The sequence below is a fragment of the Nerophis ophidion genome, linkage group LG21 (assembly GCF_033978795.1).
Source record: "Nerophis ophidion isolate RoL-2023_Sa linkage group LG21, RoL_Noph_v1.0, whole genome shotgun sequence".
Lineage (NCBI taxonomy): Eukaryota > Metazoa > Chordata > Actinopteri > Syngnathiformes > Syngnathidae > Nerophis > Nerophis ophidion.
In genome coordinates, this window is record NC_084631.1 from 20746048 (window position 1) to 20766802 (window position 20755).

General features: G+C 42.0%; 1 protein-coding gene across 3 annotated transcripts in view; it reads right to left on the reverse strand.

Annotated features, from left to right (window-relative positions):
* The window catches only part of rbms3 (RNA binding motif, single stranded interacting protein), an 807584-nt gene that overhangs the window by 587679 nt on the left and 199150 nt on the right, over nt 1-20755 (reverse strand). For all 3 annotated transcript variants that reach the window (XR_009803506.1, XM_061882138.1, XM_061882137.1), the window contains exon 3: nt 13213-13271. Coding sequence is in view for 2 of the 3 variants with exons in the window: in XM_061882138.1 (XP_061738122.1) it covers nt 13213-13271 (59 nt within the window). In the remaining variant the exon portion in view is untranslated. The remainder of the gene's footprint in view (nt 1-13212; nt 13272-20755) is intronic.

Sequence of the window (20755 nt, forward strand, 5' to 3'; positions counted from 1 at the left end):
TACGTTAAGGAAGTAGTTTGACATGTACTTCGGGATCAAGGAGGTGTAGCGGATTTTATAGACTAGGCTCAGTGCAAGTTGTTTTACTCTGTCCTCCACCCTGAGCCAGCCCACTTTGGAGAAGTGGGTTGGATTGAGGTGTGATCTGGGGTGGAGGTCTAAAAGTAACCGGATTAGCTTATTCTGGGATGTTTGGAGTCTAGATTTGGGGGTTTTGGAGGTGCTGGGGTACCAGGAGGTGCAAGCGTAATCGAAGAAGGGTTGAATGAGAGTTCCCGCTAGAATCCTCAAGGTGTTTTTGTTGACCAGAGAGGAGATTCTGTAGAGGAATCTCGTTCTTTGGTTGACCTTTTTGATCACCTTGGTTGCCATTTTATCACAGGAAAGATTAGCCTCTAGAATGGAACCTAGGTAGGTGATCTCATCCTTCCTGGTGATAACAATGTCACCCACTTTTATAGTGAAGTCACTGACCTTCTTAAGTTTGATATGGGACCCAAATAGGATGGATTCCATTTTACCTAAGTGTATGGATAGCTTGTTGTCAGCGAGCCAGGTGCAAATATTGAGGAGTTCAGCACTGAGGATTTGTTCCACCTGTGACTTGTCCTTGCCGGATACCAGCAGGGCCGCATCAATAGCTATTCGCTCAATAGCTTCAATTTCTTCTTCAATTTCGTTTTTGCTATCTGCCTCCATACTCCGACCATCTGTTTCAATACATGCGTAATCTGTTGAATCGCTTAAGCCGCTGAAATCCGAGTCTGAATCCGAGCTAATGTCGCTATATCTTGCTGTGGTAACCGCCATGTTGTTTGTATTGGCAGCCCTGTATGACGTCACAGGGAAATGGATAGTGTTTTCGAAGATAGCGAAAATAAGGCACTTTAAACCTTTATTTAGGGATATTCCGGGACCGGTAAAATTTTGAAAAAAACTTTAAAAAATACAACAAGCCACTGGGAACTGATTTTTATTGTTTTTAACCCTATTGAAATTGTGATAATGTTCCCCTTTAAACATGTTGCAGGCATCAAATTCCAAATGCTAAAATTTACATAAAAAATAAAATGTTCCCCGTTTGAACATTTAATATTTTGTCTTTGCAGTCTATTCAGTTTAATATAGGTTGAAAATGATTTGCAAATATTGCGTGGAGTTTACAGTTACGGTAGCACAATAAGCCCCAAACGGGCTAACATCACAACTAACGTGTTACACGTCCGATTCGCCCAGCAACTCTCTGTCGGGGTATCAGCGCTGGAGTCCAGTGCAACACAGATTTGTATTGTCGCTCGGTCCTTCGGCGGAGTGCTTCGGAAGCTATCGGACTGCTCGTCTCCCCGGCGCGGACTGTTTACAGCGGCGCCGGAGCGAGAGAGAGAGACACACAAAAAGTGACAGAGAGAGAGTGAGAGGGGAGAGGGAGGGAGGAAGAGATTCAGCGGGTCTCGTGAAAAAGTGGCAAAACATTTCTCTGCTTGCATCACACAATTGACGTCAATGTTCGGCCCTCGAGACTCATATACCACAACGTGATTGGTAGAATCCTTCAGCTCCGCACACAACGCTGTCAAGCACCATTCATATAAAACTCACAGGCCGCACTTACTTTAAACTTTCATATTAAGGCGGGGGCCGCAAAAAACGTCTCAAGGGACGCAATTGGCCCACGGGCCTCGTGTCTGAGACCCCTGCTCTAACCCTAACCAGATAACTCTAAATTAAGTATTTGTTACTTAGAATATGTTCCCCATACAAAAGTGTTACCAAATTATTTAATGTTTCTCTGCAGTTCGGTAGCAAATGTGTCACGGATCGGTTGTTGGGGACCACTGAACTAATATACCGAAAAAATGGTCCGATTACAAGAACATTTAAACAAGTATATGAACCTACTTCAACAAGTTCTCAACTTTGTTTTAATGTCTTATGCCTGCTTTGTGGGGCGAGGGGCACCGAGGCACCCATCTTGTCCGGATGTAAAACAGCTCTCATCCGAGGAAGGTACAGATGGCGACATGACAAGGCGCTCAAGACACTTGCTAACACCCTAGAGCAGGAACGAAGGCAAAAACGGCAACCCCTTCGGAAAAGAGCAATTGAGAGTGTGAGAGAGGGAGAAAAGCCACCACCCCCAACAATAAAAAACATCCATCCATGCATCCATTTTCTACCGCTTATTCCCTTTGGGGTCACGTGCGGCACTGGCGCCTATCTCAGCTACAATCGGGCGGAAGGCGGGTGCTACAAAAGGCTTAATCATGGGAAATGAAGGTCGATCTGCAGGAAAAGCTGCAGTTCCCCAAGATTGTCCAGACAGCCTTAAAGCCGGATGTGGTGCTGTGGTCGGATGTAGGAAAATAGATCATCCTAATACAACTTACAGTTCCATGTGAAGAGGCCTTTGAAGAAATATTGTCAAACATCAAGACCTCTTGAGAGGGAGAAAAGCACGCCATGCGTGGCTGTTTCTGGTCGAGGTCCGCTGTAGAGGATTCCTTGCCCAGTCAGTGTGGAGAACGCCAACAGCCATTGGAGTCACAGGTAAGACAAGAAAGACAGAAGAAGGAGCCTCTTGCCGGTTTGGAATAGAAGGGAGGAGATGAGCTATAAGCTACGAGGAGGAGAAGGGTAGTGAGTTGGCCATCGCGAGGGTGTAGCGGTAAGGGTCCAAAGGCCCACTGTACAATGGGTACTAGAGATGTCCGATAATGGCTTTTTTGCCGATATCCCGATATTGTCCAACTCTTAATTACCGATTCCGATATCAACCGATACCGATGTATACAGTCATGGAGGCGCATATTTGTAACAGTGTTAAAGTCGTTTATCCGGCCACCCTCAGTGTGACCTGTATGGATGTTGACCAAGTATGCCATGCATTGACTTGTTTCTGTGAAAAGCCGTATATATTATGTGACTGGGCCGGCACGCAAAGGCAGTGCCTTTAAAGGTTTATTGGCAATCTGTACTTCTCCCTACGTCCGTGAACAACTCAGTAAAGCGGCGTTTTAAAAAGTCATAAATTTTACTTTAAGACACCGATACCGATAATTTCTGATATTACATTTTAAAGCATTTATCGGCCGATAATATCGGTCTGATATTCTGTTGTGTTTTGTTGCTGATGTTCTCCCGAAATGTTTTTGTCATTCTTGTTTTGTGAGGGTTCACAGTGTGGCGCAGATTTGTAACAGTGTTAAAGTTGTTTATTTGGCCACCTTCAGTGTGACCTGTATGGCTGTTGACCTCGTATGCGTTGCATTCACTTGTGTCTGTGAAAAGCTGTAGATATTATGTGACTGTGCCGGCACGCAAATGCAGTGCCTTTAAAGGTTTATTGGCCCTCTGTACTTCTCCCTACGTCCGTGAACAACTCAGTACAGCGGCGTTTTAAAAAGTCATACATTTTACTTTTAGAAACCGATACGGATAATTTCCGATATTACATTTTAAAGCATTTATCGGCCGATAATATCAGTCTGATATTCTGTTGTGTTATGTTGCTGATGTTCTACCAAAATGTTTTTGTCATTCTTGTTAGGTGTGGGTTCACAGTGTGGCGCATATTTGTAACAGTGTTAAAGTCGTTTACCCGGCCACCCTCAGTGTGACCTGTATGGCTGTTGACCACGTATGCGTTGCATTCACTTGTGTCTGTGAAAAGCCGTAGATATTATGTGACTGTGCCGGCACGCAAATGCAGTGCCTTTAAAGGTTTATTGGCCCTCTGTACTTCTCCCTACGTCCGTGAACAACTCAGTACAGCGGCGTTTTAAAAAGTCATAAATTTTACTTTTAGAAACCGATACCGATAATTTCCGATATTACATTTTAAAGCATTTATCGGCCGATAATATCAGTCTGATATTCTGTTGTGTTATGTTGCTGATGTTCTCCCGAAATGTTTTTGTCATTCTTGTTTTTTGAGGGTTCACAGTGTGGCGCAGATTTGTAACAGTGTTAAAGTTGTTTATTTGGCCACCTTCAGTGTGACCTGTATGGCTGTTGACCACGTATGCGTTGCATTCACTTGTGTCTGTGAAAAGCCGTAGATATTATGTGACTGGGCCGGCACGCAAAGGCAGTGCCTTTAAAGGTTTATTGGCCCTCTGTACTTCTCCCTACGTCCGTGAACAACTCAGTACAGCGGTGTTTTAAAAAGTCATAAATTTTACTTTTAGAGACCGATACCGATAATTTCCGATATTACATTTTAAAGCATTTATCGGCCGATAATATCAGTCTGATATTCTGTTGTGTTATGTTGCTGATGTTCTCCCGAAATGTTTTTGTCATTCTTGTTTTGTGAGGGTTCACAGTGTGGCGCAGATTTGTAACAGTGTTAAAGTTGTTTATTTGGCCACCTTCAGTGTGACCTGTATGGCTGTTGACCACGTATGCGTTGCATTCACTTGTGTCTGTGAAAAGCCGTAGATATTATGTGACTGGGCCGGCACGCAAAGGCAGTGTCTTTAAAGGTTTATTGGCGCTCTGTACTTCTCCCTACGTCCGTGAACAACTCAGTACAGCGGCGTTTTAAAAAGTCATACATTTTACTTTTAGAAACCGATACGGATAATTTCCGATGTTACATTTTAAAGCATTTATCGGCCGATAATATCAGTCTGATTTTCTGTTGTGTTATGTTGCTGATGTTCTCCCGAAATGTTTTTGTCATTCTTGTTTGGTGTGGGTTCACAGTGTGGCACAGATTTGTAACAGTGTTAAAGTTGTTTATTTGGACACCTTCAGTGTGACATGTATGGCTGTTGACCAAGTATGCGATGCATTCACATGTGTCTGTGAAAAGCCGTAGATATTATGTGACGCAAAGGCCGTGCCTTTAAAGGTTTATTGGCGCTCTGTACTTCTCCCTACGTCCGTGAACCACTCAGTACAGCGGCGTTTTAAAAAGTCATACATTTTAGTTTTAGAAACTGATACCGATAATTTCCATTTTAAAGCATTTATCGCCCAATAATATCAGTCTGATATTATCGGACATCCCTAATGGGTACCCCTGTCCAAGACTGTATTTACCTAAAGTGAATGAAGGAGAGAATTTTGCCAATTCTACAAACATAATATCAATATGGCTGTGGAGAGACTGAGCCGACGAGCCGACAGCAGGCTCGGACAAACGATGGTACGGCCCAAGATGGCGGGGAGAAGGCGGAGCATGCAGTGAAGCAGAGAGGCGGGGCGCACTCGGAGCGACGCTGCAGCCAGCCGAGTCAGGTGCGTAAACTACACTCCTGTTCTCAATCCCATCATCTTCTGCTGCAGCATAAAAGGGGCGAAGGAGGAACACTCGGGACAGAAGTAGGAGAACCAGGAGAAAGACCTAGAGAGCGACAACGACCAAGAGCGAGCCGAAGACAACAGCGAGGACGCAGCCTATCAAAGAGCAAGAGAGGAGCGAGCAGGAAGGAGCGGAGCAGCTGAAAAGCGATCCGACGAAAAGACAAGCTGTTATTGAAAAATAAAGCGAGTCAAACCTGCTTAGCGATGTCATTCCTCAATGATCCTTGCAACCCACACGATGGCGGCAAGAAGCCATTCACAATGGCATACAAACATTTTTTGTTTTGTGTTTAAATTAATGCATATTCTTTATCATCTCAAAACTTCCTTATAGCACAATCTAAAATCTTGTCGGGGTGTATTTTGAAACACAATTTGCCACTGATCGCAACAGTGGGAGTTGCACAGGCGTATGCAAGTATTGTTAAATACATACATATAAATATAAGTTAAATATTAACTTATATGTAACTTAAATAAGTAGGCTAATATAAGTTAAATATTATTAGCCTACTCAGTGGCCTAGTGGTTAGAGTGTCCGCCTTGAGATCCGTAGGTTGTGAGTTCAAATCCCGGCCGAGTCATACAAAAGACTATAAAAATGGGACCCATTAGATCCCTGCTTGGCACCCAGCGTCAATGGTTGGAATTGGGGGTTAAATCACCATAAATGATTCCCGGGCTGCTGCCCACTGCTCCCCTCACTTCCCAGGGGGTGATCAAGGGGATGGGTCAGATGCAGAGGACACATTTCACCACACCTAGTGTGTGTGACAATCATTGGTACTACTACTATAACCTACGTGTTAAAGTCAAGAATGATCCATGGATGATGATTAGAATTAGAACTGGCCCGCAAGCCACAGCCCCCTGCTGCTGTTTTGAACGCACCAATACTCCATCCGTGTTGGCGCTACGAATTTTCAGGGACCCCATCAAATAAAAAAAATGGGGTCCCACAGTAAATTTTTGGGGTCCCACTTTTTTGTAAACGTTTTGAAAACAAATGCTAATTGTATGCATATTATATCTCACATTTCATATTGTGTTTTGATAAAAAGGTCGTGATGAACGTTAATTCATAAAAAAAAATAATAATACAAAAAGAAAACAATTACATATGTAAATGTATCCGGTTATAAACATTCATTCACCTTCTTCTTTCTGTCATGGATCTAAACTTTACCGCCGGCGGGATTGTTTTCTATATTCTTATTGTAATATTTCCAGAATGTGTTTGCTCTAATTTTGGCCAAAGTAAGACAAAGAAAACCATTTGAAGTTGTCTTTATTTTTATTTTTAACGCCCTGATTTTAATAGTCCGTCCCACAGATTTTCCTCCAAGCGGCCCCTGAGCCAAAATGAGTTAGACACCTCTGTGTATAACAACCGAAACCGCCCTTCAGATAACCATCCGCGGAAAAGGTAATGGAATGAGTGCTGGCAAAACAAATTGCCTCAAAAGTGATTTGTTAGACACATTTTGGAATTAATTACATGCCTTAACACAAGGGTGCCCATTACGTCGCTCGCGAGCTACCAGTCGACCGCGGGGGGTGTGTCAGTCGATCTCCAGCCAGGCTTTTTAAAAAAAATAGACCTAAAAATTAGTGATCATCAATCTTCACCAAGACGTCACTTAAATGACATTCACGGTACCGGAGGGTCTTGTGAGATGACGCTGGCTGCTGTAAGATCATTATTATGAAAATATGACCGAGAGGAAGGCGAGAAACACTTTTTATTTCAACAGACTCTCGCGCCGTCCCTTCCGTCAAAACTCTAAAGGCCGACTGCACATTTCCTATCTTCACAATAAAAGCCCTGCTTCATGCTGCCTGCGCCAACAAAATACAGAGTCTCGGAAAACTGGCGTGCACAAGCGATCCCTCAGAAAGCTGGCGTGCACATCACTTGTGCACGCCAGCTTTCCGAGACAGCCTTCTGATAAAATACATATAAAAATGCCACATACAAGTTGAAAGCAGTGTGCTGACAGTGCTTTATAGAGTTTAAGAATTCCGCTTCAAACTGGAACAATTAATATTGTATGTCAACCAATAAGAAACTTTTTAAGTTCACAAAAAATAAAATAATCGTTTACACTCTTTAAACCATTACTGTTAAACTGCTGGTGTGTTCTGAAAAAAAAAAAAAAACATTCAGACCAGAGGGAATTGTAAAGATTTAATTAGTTATAAATGTGATATAATTTGCTTAACACAGCATGAAAAGTAAAGTGCAGCTGCAAAACCTGTTTATTAGGGTAAAAACATCACAAAAACAGCGCAGCAATGAAGCGCACTGGAAGCATCGGAAAAGTTATTTAGCACGTTTAGGTACAAAGCAAAACCTCTCCAGCTCTGTCCAGAGGACAGGGATGGCAAAAGAAGCCTGCTGATGAACAACCAGGGACAGCTTTGTTGTCTATTTGCCAACCAGTAAAAAGGTTAAGAAAACAGCAATCACACCAGAGGGAAAGTGGTGAAAAAAATAAGAGCGCAAGACAGAATGTATTGTAAAATACAGGAAATTGGTAATTAAGTGGAAAAAACACTGAACAAAAATATAAAAGGCAACATTTTTGTTTTTGCACCCATTTTTCATAAGTTGAACTCAAATATCTAAAACTTATAGTATGGAAACAAAAGACCTATTCCTCTCACATATTGTCCATAAATCTGTCCTCATGAGCATTTCATCTTTGTCAAAATAATCCATCCCACCTCACAGGTGTGGCATATCAAGATGCTGATTAAACAGCATTATTATTGCACGGACTGTGGAATCTCTTGTCCCCCATCCACCGCCCCCTGCCCCCACTGCCAGATACCCAATAAAACAAAACTGCACATTTCAGAGTGGACTTTTGTTGTGGGCAGCCTAAGGCACACCTGTGCAATATTAATGCTGTTTAAACAACATCTTGATACGCTAAACCTGTGAGGTGGGATGGATTATCTTGGCGGAGAAGGAATGCTCACTAACACAGATTAGACATTAGTGAACTGTATGTGAGAGGAATAGGTATTTTGTGTGTCTAGTAAAACTATTTAGATACTTGAGTTTGACTCATGAAGAATGGGAGCACAAACAAAAGTGTTGAGTTGATATCTGTGTTGAATATTATATTAGCAGCTTTCAAAATAGTATCAAGGAGACCCACCACATCCTTTTTGTTTTGATGCCGGGATGTAAAGTACAGGGCAAAAGTTTGGACACACCTTCAATGCATTTTCATGACTATTTACTATTTACATGTTTTATATTTTAATTTCTTCAAAAAAGCCACCCTTTGCTCCGATTACTGCTTTGCACACTCTTGGCATTCTCTCGATGAGCTTCAAGCACACCATTTCAGGTGACTACCTTTTGAAGCTCATCAAGAGAATGCCAAGAGTATGCAAAGCGGTAATCAGAGTAAGGTGTAGCTATTTTGACGAAACTACAATGTTTTCAGTTAATTCACCTTTTTTTGTTAAGTACAAAACTCCACGTGTTCATTCATCGTTTTGATGCCTTCAGGACAATCTGCAATTGTGAACAGTCATGAAATTAAAGAAAACATATTGAATGAGGAGAGGGTGTGCCCAAACACACCTTCTCCTCTTTTTTAGAAATATAATCTTAGAAAAAAATGTAATTTAAAACATGTGTATGCACATACAACACTTAACACCTTCAGTATATCAGTATGGGGTATTAAATTATGGAATGGATTAAGCAAAGCAATCAAACAATGTACTAATATGATCCACTTCAAGAAATTCTTAAAGTACAAAAAAGGAGAACCATGATCGGGTCTCCCCATGTCTAGCATTAAAAGATTACAGTTGGTACAAAATGCGGCTGCTAGGCTTTTGACAAGAACAAGAAAGTTTGATCACATTACGCCTGTACTGGCTCACCTGCACTGGCTTCCTGTGCACTTAAGATGTGACTTTAAGGTTTTACTACTTACGTATAAAATACTACACGGTCTAGCTCCATCCTATCTTGCCGATTGTATTGTACCATATGTCCCGGCAAGAAATCTGGGTTCAAAAGACTCCGGCTTATTAGTGATTCCTAGAGCCCCAAAAAAGTCTGCGGGCTATAGAGCGTTTTCCGTTCGGGCTCCAGTACTCTGGAATGCCCTCCCGGTAACAGTTCGAGATGCCACCTCAGTAGAAGCATTTAAGTCTCACCTTAAAACTCATTTGTATACTCTAGCCTTTAAATAGACTCCCTTTTTAGACCAGTTGATCTGCCATTTCTTTTCTTTTTCTTCTATGTCCCACTCTCCCTTGTGGAGGGGGTCCGGTCCGATCCGGTGGCCATGTACTGCTTGCCTGTGTATCAGCTGGGGACATCTCTGTGCTGCTGATCCGCCTCCGCTTGGGATGGTTTCCTGCTGGCTCCGCAGTGAACGGGAGTCTCGCTGCTGTGTTGGATCTGCTTTGGACTGGACTCTCGCGACTGTGTTGGATCCATTATGGATTGAACTTTCACAGTATCATGTTAGACCCGCTCGACATCCATTGCTTTCCTCCTCTCCAAGGTTCTCATAGTCATCATTGTCACCGACGTCCCACTGGGTCATTATTGTCACCGATGTCCCACTGGGTGTGAGTTTTCCTTGCCCTTATGTGGGCCTACCGAGGATGTCGTAGTGGTTTGTGCAGCCCTTTGAGACACTAGTGATTTAGGGCTATATAAGTAAACATTGATTGATTGATTGATAAACATTCTGGACTTATTTCATCCATCCATCCGTTCATTTTTAAAATAATCTTACTCATCTCACCATATGAAATACAACTTACTTCACCGAGTATTATTTATTTATTTATTTTTATTGTGATTAGTTAGTTTAGTTTAGTCTTTATTTGAATGGACAATGCACAGAAACATTAAGCTCAAAGACAGATATGTTCTGTACCAGATTATAGCTAAATAGGTAAATTCCATCTGCAGTCCTTGGCTACCTAAATTTGAGGGATACAAAAATCATGCAATAAAATTACTACAATAAAGTCATACCATATCATGTAATCAAATTAGGAAAAGTCATAAAATGCCCTTACTTAATATACAATACAAACACATATCATTTACATCGTCACACAAAGACAATACATGCTCTTGTTCACATCTGTCATCATTTGTAAAAGCAAACATGATTTTAACACACACGCCTCACAATTTACAACAAAAATGCTGTCGTGGATAAATATAATACACATTAAGTTGATCCGTCAAACATAGTGCCCACCTTAGTGACCGTGTGAGCAGCTCTGACTGCTCCAAAGCCAAGAGTAATCTGTTAAACTTTTCAAGTTTGTTGTGAGGTCGTTGCATTCCTTTATGGCAGGGGTGTCAAACTCAAATACAGAGTGGGCCAAAATTTAAAACTGAACAGAGCCACGGGCCAAGGTTGAACAAATTAACCTTTTAATAGGGATCCAAACAAGTTTTGCATTGAATATTGAACAAGCAAGGCTTATATAACGTTATAGTGACATGTAAAATCCAGTTTTAAATAATAATCATTAAAAAATATCAATGGCATATCAAACCCAATTTAAATAAAAAATTGAATGCCTCTTTTCTATTTGCAGCCCTCTGAGGTAAATATAAAAAAAAACTTTTTCCACGGGCTAATAATAAATTTGCAAATAAAATAACAATAACAAATTAATCAAACATTCAAGCCTTGAAGTAGCAAGAGAAAGTGTATGAGTAAAACATTAATTATTGCTTGGGGGTGGGGGGTATATTGTAGCGTCCCGGAAGAGTTAGTGCTGCAAGGGTTTCTGGGTATTTGTTATGTTGTGTTACGGTGCAGATGTTCTCCCGAAATGTGTTTGTTATTCTTGTTTGGTGTGGGTTCACAGTGTGGCGCATATTTGTTAGATTGTTAAATTGTAAATTGTTTACACGGCCACCCTCAGTGTGACCTGCATTGCTGTCGAACAAGTATGCATTGCATTCACTTGTGCACGGGTGTGTGTAAAAGCCGCATATATTATGTGACTGGGTTGGCACGCTATTTCTATGTAGGAAAAGTGGACGTGACGTAGAGGACGCTAAAGGCAGTTCCGTTAATGCACGCCCCCTATATTGTCGTCCGGGTAGAAATGGGGAGAAATTCGGGAGAATGTTTACCCCGGGAGATTTTCGGGAGGGACACTGAAATTGGGGAGTCCGGGAAAATCGGGAGGGTTGGCAAGTATGAGTATTAGTGGTAAATGCGGTGTTACAGCGGCAACCGGCGGGCCAGCTCTAATGTTAATTTCATACTGCCTCAAAGGCCAAATTAAATTACACGGTGGGCCAAATTTGGCCCGTGGGCCAGAGTTTGACACCCATGCTTTATGGCTTTATATGAAAAGGCTGATTGTGCAAAAGAGGTTTTACATCTGGGTACGCTACACTGCCCCTTGGTGGAGGCTCGTGTGTTTCTAGTTGTCCCAGCAGATGTAAACTGAACAAAGTGCTTAAGTGGCGCTGGTGCAGTGTTATTTAGGATTCGATGAGCCATTTGTATTGATGCTAATCTTTGAATATTAGCTAAGTTTAACAATCTATATTTTACAGTGATGGTGGTGTGGTGGTTTGCGGTCAAGGATTTGGAGTGATTGTTTGTGCAAAGTTTCCAATGGCCTCAGAGTCATTTTGCTTGCCTGTGACCAACATGTTATACAATAATAAAAACGAGACATAATCATTGCATTAAAATAAGTTTGAGCTGCCTCCAGTGTTAACAAATTCCTGATACATTTGAACGTTTCTATGGTGTATTTAAGACTCTGGCACATCTGTTTAATATGTTTTTTAAAGCCGGGTGTTGGCTCTAAAATGACACCCAGGGAACGATATTCACTAACATTTTTTATTATCTCCTTATTAATCATTATATTTGGAAAGGATGACATTTTATATTTGTTTACAAAATACATTGTTGCTGTTTTCTTAATTTTCAATGTAAGACAAGAGTCATGTAGCCATCTTGCCACCTTCTCCATGGCTGATGTAAGTTTTCTGGCCACCGTTTCAGCGATCTTTTCCCCCAAGTAAAAATAACCGTGTCATCTGCATACATCTGGATATTTACATCCTCACATACAGATGGCAGGTCGTTTATATACATGGAGAAAAGAAAAGGGCCAATATTAGTGCCTTGTGGCAGGCCGATATGAGTTGCAGTGGTGTTATCAATACGGACACATTGGGTCCGACCAGTTATGGAGTATATTGTGAAAAAATTGAGAACAGGAAGTGAACAAAAATTTTAGCAACTGTTATGTAAAAGAAAAGGGGTAGGATTAAATAAGCTCTGCTTCTTCCTACTCCTTTTCGAACAGGTTGAATAGAAAAACTGGAAATTGTGATGTATCATGTTGTATGCATGCATGTTCCAGATAAACCCAAACTCAAACTATTGGCTTGCACTGTAACTTAAAACAGGTAACTAAAAGTAAAAGGTAAAAGTATTTTGACCATTTTCGGCCCAAAGTTGCAGTTCAAAAATTAAGTGTATCACAAATTGAGTTTTTGAAAGGACTGCCTGCTATCAGATTATCTATTTCCATGCTAATCTGTAAAAAAAAAATCATTCACAAAAGCTCAGCAGTTTTAGGTTGGTTTCTCCTTACTAATTCGAAACAGGAGGTAATATCCGTGATAATTGCACCTCTCGTACTTATGGAAGGAATGTTTTGAAATTGATTCAAAAGCGTCGATTGAACTCTATTATAAACAAAAGGTATACAAATGCTAAATTAAAATGACCAAACTAAATTAAAATCATATGTTCATATCACATGGTTATAAATTTCATATTCGTGTTAAACATTATTCTTGACCACAGAGGCCAACGTGAATGAGAAATGGTTGATGTACAAGACCAAGTAACCTACCTTTGCACTGGTTGGTGTTCTTATCCAGAATGGCCTTTGTTGAAACTATCTTTCCATACCTGTAAAGACAGAAAAAAAAAATCACTTTATTTAGTTTTTACCTAGAATCAAGGGTTCGAAACCTTTTAAATGATATAAAAAGGTATCGCCATGACTTGTACTTATGCGTAACCTAAAAGAACAGAATCACAAATACCCCTTATTAGAGATGCGCGGATAGGCAATTATATCATCCGCAACCGCGTCACCAAAGTCGTCATCCACCCACCGTCTACCCGAACCAACATTTTATCAGAACCGCGACCCGCCCGCTGAAATACATCAGAGGTCGGCCACCTTTACCACTCACAGAGCTATTTAAAACCGTTTCACAGAGTAATGCAGACAATTGGAGCCGCTAACGTTCTCACAAAAAAACAATTGACGTACATGTTGATGACAAGAATATGGGCGTGCTGTGAAGCCATTGCCTTTGACACCTTCAACAGCATGTACAAACCGATTGTTAGTCCGGCAACATGTTGTGTGCAGCTTCCGCAATCATACGTACAAGATTGAAAGGCATACTGGGTGATACAGAGTACACTGATGGTTGTAATATAAACAACTTTAACACTTACTAATATGCACCACGCTGTGAAGCCACACCAAACAATATTGACAGACACATTTCGGGAGAACCTCCTCATAGTAAAACAACATAAACGCAACACAAAAATACCCAGAATCCTTTGTATCCGTGACAATTCCTGAATATATTTTACACCCCCGCGCCCCCAACCCCGCCCACCTTACCGACGCACGGGGGAGTGCCGGGGAGGGGCGTGGCGGGGTTTGCTGCTAGCGGGGTGTATAAAATAGTCAGGATGTGTCATGGATAAAAAAGGATTCTGGGTATTTGTTGTGTTGCGTTTATGTTGTGTTACTGGGAGGATGTTCCCCCGAAATGTGTTTGTCAATCGTGTTTGGTGTGGCTTCACAGCGTGGCGCATATTACTAAGAGTGTTAACATTGTTTATATCACAACCATTAGTGTACTCTGTGTCACCCAGTATGCCTTGCAGTCGTGAGTGTGTTGCTGCGGAAGCCACACACAACATGATACTGGACTGACAAGCAGATTGTACATGCTGTGGAAGGCGACAAAGTCAATGGCTTCATAGCACGCCCTAATACTTATTATCTGGGTGACTGCCGGCAGTCATTCTAGAGAATATTAGCTTCTCCTATTGTCTTCTTCACTTTGTGACACGGGTCTCAAATGGCTCTTTGAATGGTAAAGGATACCGATCCCAGAACCATGTATATCAAATATTTCCGGATGGTTCAACCGCCACCCGCCCGAATTTAATTAAAATCTATTTTTTCGTCATGTCACCCGTCCAACCCGCGGTTTATCAGCGGACTCCGCGGATGAGACCGCCAACCACACATCACTACCCCTTAGTGATATAATAAACAAGGAGTGTACACATTTTTTCCACTGAAAGATGCAGTGCTTTTTCCTGACCTATTTCATCCTAACAAGTCCGTTTGGAGGGATGAAATAGCCTACTAGGCCAACTCAAATCACTACAACACCTACACAGTGGCCTAGTGGTTAGAAGGCCGCCCTGAGATCGGTAGGTTGTGAGTTGTACCAAAGACTATAACAATGGGACCCATTACTTCCCTGCTTGGTACTCAGCATCAAGGGTTGAAATTGGGGGTTAAATCACAAAAAAAATGATTCCCGGGCGCGGCACCGCTACTGCCCACTGCTCCCCTCACCTCCCAGGGGGTTACAAGGGGATGGGTCGAATGCACAGGACACATTTCACCACACCTAGTGTGTGTGACAATCATTGGTACTTTAATGTTAACTTTTCCCTGCTCTTCAGGGGAGCAGGGAAACATGCGAAACAGGCTTGTAGGGATGCAATAGCCTCTGTGTTTTTTCCTCATCCATCTATCCATCCATTCATCAGCGAAGTTGGGAGAGTGGCTGTGCCAGCAACCTGAAGGTTCCTGGTTTGATCCCCAGCTTCTACCAACCGACTCATGTCCGTTGTGTTCTTGAGCAAGACATTTCACCATTGCTCCTGATGGGTCGTGGTTAGGTTGGGGCCTTGCATGGCAGCTGCTGCCATCAGTGTGTGAATGTGTGAATGTGGAAATAGTGTCAAAGCGCTTTGAGTGCCTTGAAGGTAGAAAAGCACTATACATGTATAACCCATTTTACCATTTTTTAATTCATTTGACCAGCAGGTTCTTGTGCGGAAGCGTGTACTGAAGCTTCGAGAAATTCAAAAACCTATTCATCTGACCAATAAAAAAAAAAAAAAAAAAGAGGTGCTCAAAAGTAGTGGCACAATGTAAAAAAAAAACAACAACAACAGAGGTGCTTGATAATGCACACAGGAATATATCGGCCAACAAGTCCAAGAGGCACCAAAATGCAAAAATACAAAACTGTGCAAGAATCAGAAACCCAAAAAAGTCACATTTGCCTGAGGAGAAAGCAGCAACGAGAAAACAACAGCATCTGCAACGAAGAAGCGATGACCTGACAACCAACTAAGCTATGAAACTTGGTAAAATAGTCCTCAGGGGATAATTAGTGGCAGGTGGAAAGCATAATCGCTACTCAGGGGTGAAGCCGATGCAAACTAACGCGGACAGAAAATGAAGTGGAAACAAAATGAGAACGTAAAACAAGAAGTATGTTATGATCCGCTGCTCGGATCATAACATATTTGTGTTTTGTTCCATTTTTGTATTATAGTCTGCATATGTCTGCCTTAGTTCCTTGTTTAGTCTGTTACCATGGTTGCTTATACGTTTTCACCTGCCCCTTGTTTTGACGCACACCTGTTCCTCGTGATTACTGCCTTATTTAAGCCTGCCCCTTTTGTTATTTCGTCCTCGGTTTCTAATTTGCTCTCATGCAACAAGTAACGACTGCTTTCCATGTTCTACTCGCTAGCTTTCGCGCTACGCCTTATTTTATTCCTAGTTGTTTTGTTTTCCCTTTTTGTGCCTTTGTGCCAAGTGTTAGTGTTTCTGTTAGTTTCCCTGGCTTCCATGCTAGCGCCATTTGTTTGCCTCTTCTGCCTAGCACCAGTATTTTTGTTCTTAGCCTTTTATTAGTGAAATAAATTCTTTGTTGCTTACCTTACGCTGTGTTCTTGCCCGACGCATCCTTGGAAGAACAAATCCGGCATCACTATGCCCACCAAGCGTCACAAAGTAAACCCCAAAATACCCCAAAACTAAACAAGACATGACGTCAAATTGACTAGTCATGATATGGACGTCAATTTTTAGGAGGAACGCCACGCAACTCTAGTTCCATGAGGCCCCTGCTTACCAAAAGTTTAGCATACATTATTTAGCACTTTGGCTACTTCCGCCCGAATGCAGCTGAGATAGGCTCCAGAACCCCCCGCGACCCCAAAAGCGACGAGCTGTAGAAAATGGATGGATGGATGGATGTTTAGCACAGTGGAGACTTGTCCAGGGTGTACACCGCCTTCCGCCCGAATGCAGCTGAGATAGGCTACGGCACCCCCCGCGACCCTGTATGGGACAAGCGGTAGAAAATGTATGGATGGATGTTTAGCACAGTCAATCAGGGATGAAAACCCCTTGACCCCTCAATAACGTTGTTGCACGTGACGTCACGTCCGACTGCAGACACTGGACCGACCCAAGCACTTGGCGAGGAAACAAACACAGTACAGTAGGTAGTGTTGCAACTTTAAGTTAAGTTAAAGTTAAGTTAAAGTACAAATGATTGTCACACACACACAAGGTGTGGTGAAATGTGTCCTCTGCATTTAACCCATCCCTTTGTTCCACCCCCTGGGAGGTGAGGGGAGCATTGGGCAGCAGCAGTGGCCGCGCCCGGGAATAATTTTTGGTGATTCAACCCCCAATTCCAACCCTTGATGCTGAGTGCCAAGCAGGGAGGTAATGGGTACCATTTTTGTAGTCATTGGTATGACTCGGCCGGGGATTTGAACTCACAACCTACCGATCTCAGGGCGGACACTCTAACCACTAGGCCACTGAGTAGGTTATGAAAACTACAAAAATACAATCCAACCTCTATTGTGTAATAATATTTACAGTATAAACACTTTGTAGGGCTCAACAAAACAACGGACAAGCACATTCATTTACATGGCAAAGACTACTTCTTGGCTACAGCGACACATTGTAACCTATACACGAATGCCATCTGACATCTTAGAATGGAATATGTACCGCATTTTCTGGACCATAGGGCGCACTGGATTATAAGGCACATTGCTGATGAGTGGGTCGGTATGGGAATATTTTCACACAAAACGCGCATCAGATTATACATTTTATCAAAGGGGTCATATTATGATTTTTTTCTAAATGGCAAACACTTCCTTGTGGTCTACATAACATGTAATGGTGGTTCTTTGGTTAAAATGTTGTATAGATTATGTTTTACAGATCATCTTCAAGCCGCTTTTGTCAAAGTTTGTTGTTGACGAACCATAAGATGCAGAGACGGAGGCAGGCATTGAATAAGGAGACATGGTTTTAATATAAAATACTAGAACAAAACCAAACAAAGGGTACAAACAAAAAGCACGCACGTGGTCGGATAACAAAGTAAGAGAGCTAGCATGGGAGCTAGAAAACAAAAAGGAACTTTAGCATGGAAAACAAAAGTCGTAGTTGTACTTAGAAAATAAACTATAAGCAGGGAACAAAAGACAGTAAGCTAAAAACCGCTATCAAACATGGCTTACCGCAACGCTGCATTGACACAACAAGATACGACACGACAAGTAGCAATGACAAGTGCGACATGCAATACAACATTCCAGCAGTGACTGGATGGGAAGACAGGTCTAAATAGGAGCGGACTGATTGACACTAGGTGTGGCCAAGTGCCAAACAGCCGCAGCTGAGGGGGAACACAGCACTAAGGGAGAAAAACAGGAAACCAACAAAATAAGAGCACTGACAGTAAACACTACACACACAGAGGAAAAAAAAGACAAATGCAGAGGAAAAAAACCAAAACATAGTCAAACTGTCAGAGTCAAGCCTGACAGCTTTCTGACAGTCGCTTCCGGATGTGCCGTTTGGGGGGGGTCTTATTTACGTGCCTTCGACAATGTCTTCTCCCCGTCATCTTTGTTGTAGCGGTGTAGCGTGCAAGGTCAGGAGTGGAAAAAGTGTCAAAAGATGGAGCTAACTGTTTTAATGACATTCAGACTTTACTTCAATCAATAACAGAGCGAAAATATCATCCGTGGCAAACGCCGGAAATGTGTCCCGTGAAAATAACGTCCTACCGGAACCCTCTACTAACTAAAGTTCTTTGGGTGAATAATGTAAACTCACTACACCATTATGCTTTAGTGCTTTAATGGCGAGTTTACTTACGTATATAAGTAAGAACTTTACCTTACTTTATATCAGAAATGGCAATAGCGGAGGATGAATGTCCCATAACGAGAAGATAGAGAAAAAGAAGAAGCTTATAGACTATGGGTCGACAAATATTAAAATGGCGAAACAATAAGCCAGATAATACGTCTTACCTTATACACACACCATAATAATACTCGTATGTTGAAGCACAGTGCAATCCATCAAGCGGTGCGGCTTCATATCTTACCAGAGTCGTACTAAAACATTTTGACCGAATTTTCAACACAGTGTGTAATGTTCTATATTTTCAATGAAACATATACAATGTTGGTGTTGTTTACTTAAGTCATATTGCAGTCTACACATCTCTTATGTGTGAGTGCCATCTACTGGTCACACTTTTACACTTTACATTTCACCATGTACCAAATAAAATAGCTTTGAGGTTGGTAAGTGTCAGAATAATTGCATGTAAGTTATCACAAGGGGCTTCACGGTGGGAGAGGGGTTAGTGCATCTGCCTCACAATACGAAGGTCCTGCAGTCCTGGGTTCAAATCCAGGCTCGGGATCTTTCTGTGTGGAGTTTGCATGTTCTCCCCGTGAATGTGTGGGTTCCCTCCGGTTACTCCGGCTTCCTCCCACTTTCAAAGACGTGCACCTGGGGGTAGGTTGATTGGCAACACTAAATTGGCCCTAGTGTGTGAATGTGAGTGTGAGTGTTGTCTGTCTATCTGTGTTGGCCCTGCGATGAGGTGGCGACTTGTCCAGGGTGTACCCCGCCTTCCGCCCGATTGTAGCTGAGATAGGCGCCAGCGCCCCCCGCGACACCGAAAGGGAATAAGCGGTAGAAAAAAGGATGGATGGAAGTTTTCACAAAACTTTGTGTTGCCATGAGTTCCCGGCGTGCAGAGAAAAGCTGTCTTTGATCCTACCAAGCAAAAGGCTTATAAAAATCCACTGTGTACGATGGGAAGCGACATGAAGGCATTGATTTATTTGATGTATTGTAATCCACAGAAAGATAGTGTCTACAAAGCGGAGAGGAGGAAGGGCCTCCAGCCTTACAGTTTCCATCATTGTAATTGAGCTACTGTGTGGAACAATTTCCCTTCTAGATTATTAAAGTTTGTCTAAGTCTAAGTCTAAGACATCTCTCCAAGCACCTCTTTTATAAACTGTTTTACAACCTTTTTTTGGAACTATTTACGACCTTTGCTTTGAATTGACCTTTTCTTTTAACTGTTTTGTGATAAGGGCGATGGCTGTTTATGACCCCCCTCCCTTAGAAACAGCTGTTGCCATGAAATTGCCACACTCCGAGTGTTAACTTTAACTTTAATCAGGGAAAGTCCAAATAAAAGATGAGGCGTACAATCTATTGTCAGAGCGTGGTGGAACCTGTACAAGAGTACAACCCAGACGTTTCTCCTCAATTGAGCCAAATTTAATTCTGTCTCTGTTTAATTCCTTGCTTCTTGACTTGTTTAATAGATGTCATCAGTGTTTGAACCTTACAGTGAGCACAACCAAAATTAATCCGTACAATAGGCGCAGCAGGTTATAAGCGCACTGTCGAGTTTTGAGAAAATGCAAGGATTTTAAATGTGCCTTGTAGTCTGAAATATACGGTACTATACCGAGTATTAGATCATTCATAAAAATATAGGCATTTCAAACGCACTAGTCATAACAAATGACCTCTGAATCCTGAGTTACGGCCAACCCAGGCCGCAAAAAACAAATTGCGATCCTCCAAAAGCTACTCAAACATATAAAAGATTTCACATCAGTTTTTGCAAAAGACTGGTTTTCCGATCCCACAAGAAAAGTCTGTGGGGAAGAAGCAGCGGTGCATCAAGCACATATTTCACCAGTGGGGGATAATTGTGCCATTTCTCAACGAGTGGCGGGCTCTATTTGACTCTATTTACTGCATGCTGCGGTGGCGTGGGTGGTATCCATGAACTGATGAGCGCCGAGAGGGAAAAACTACCAGATCACACAAATTATGCATTAGTGCACACATACACACTAATCAATGGATTGTCACTCTTCAGCGGATAAACAGGCCCAATTGGTAATCGGGATATGTATCCTCTGTTGCAACGCCACAGGAAATACGTGTCATGTTTGTTCGCACT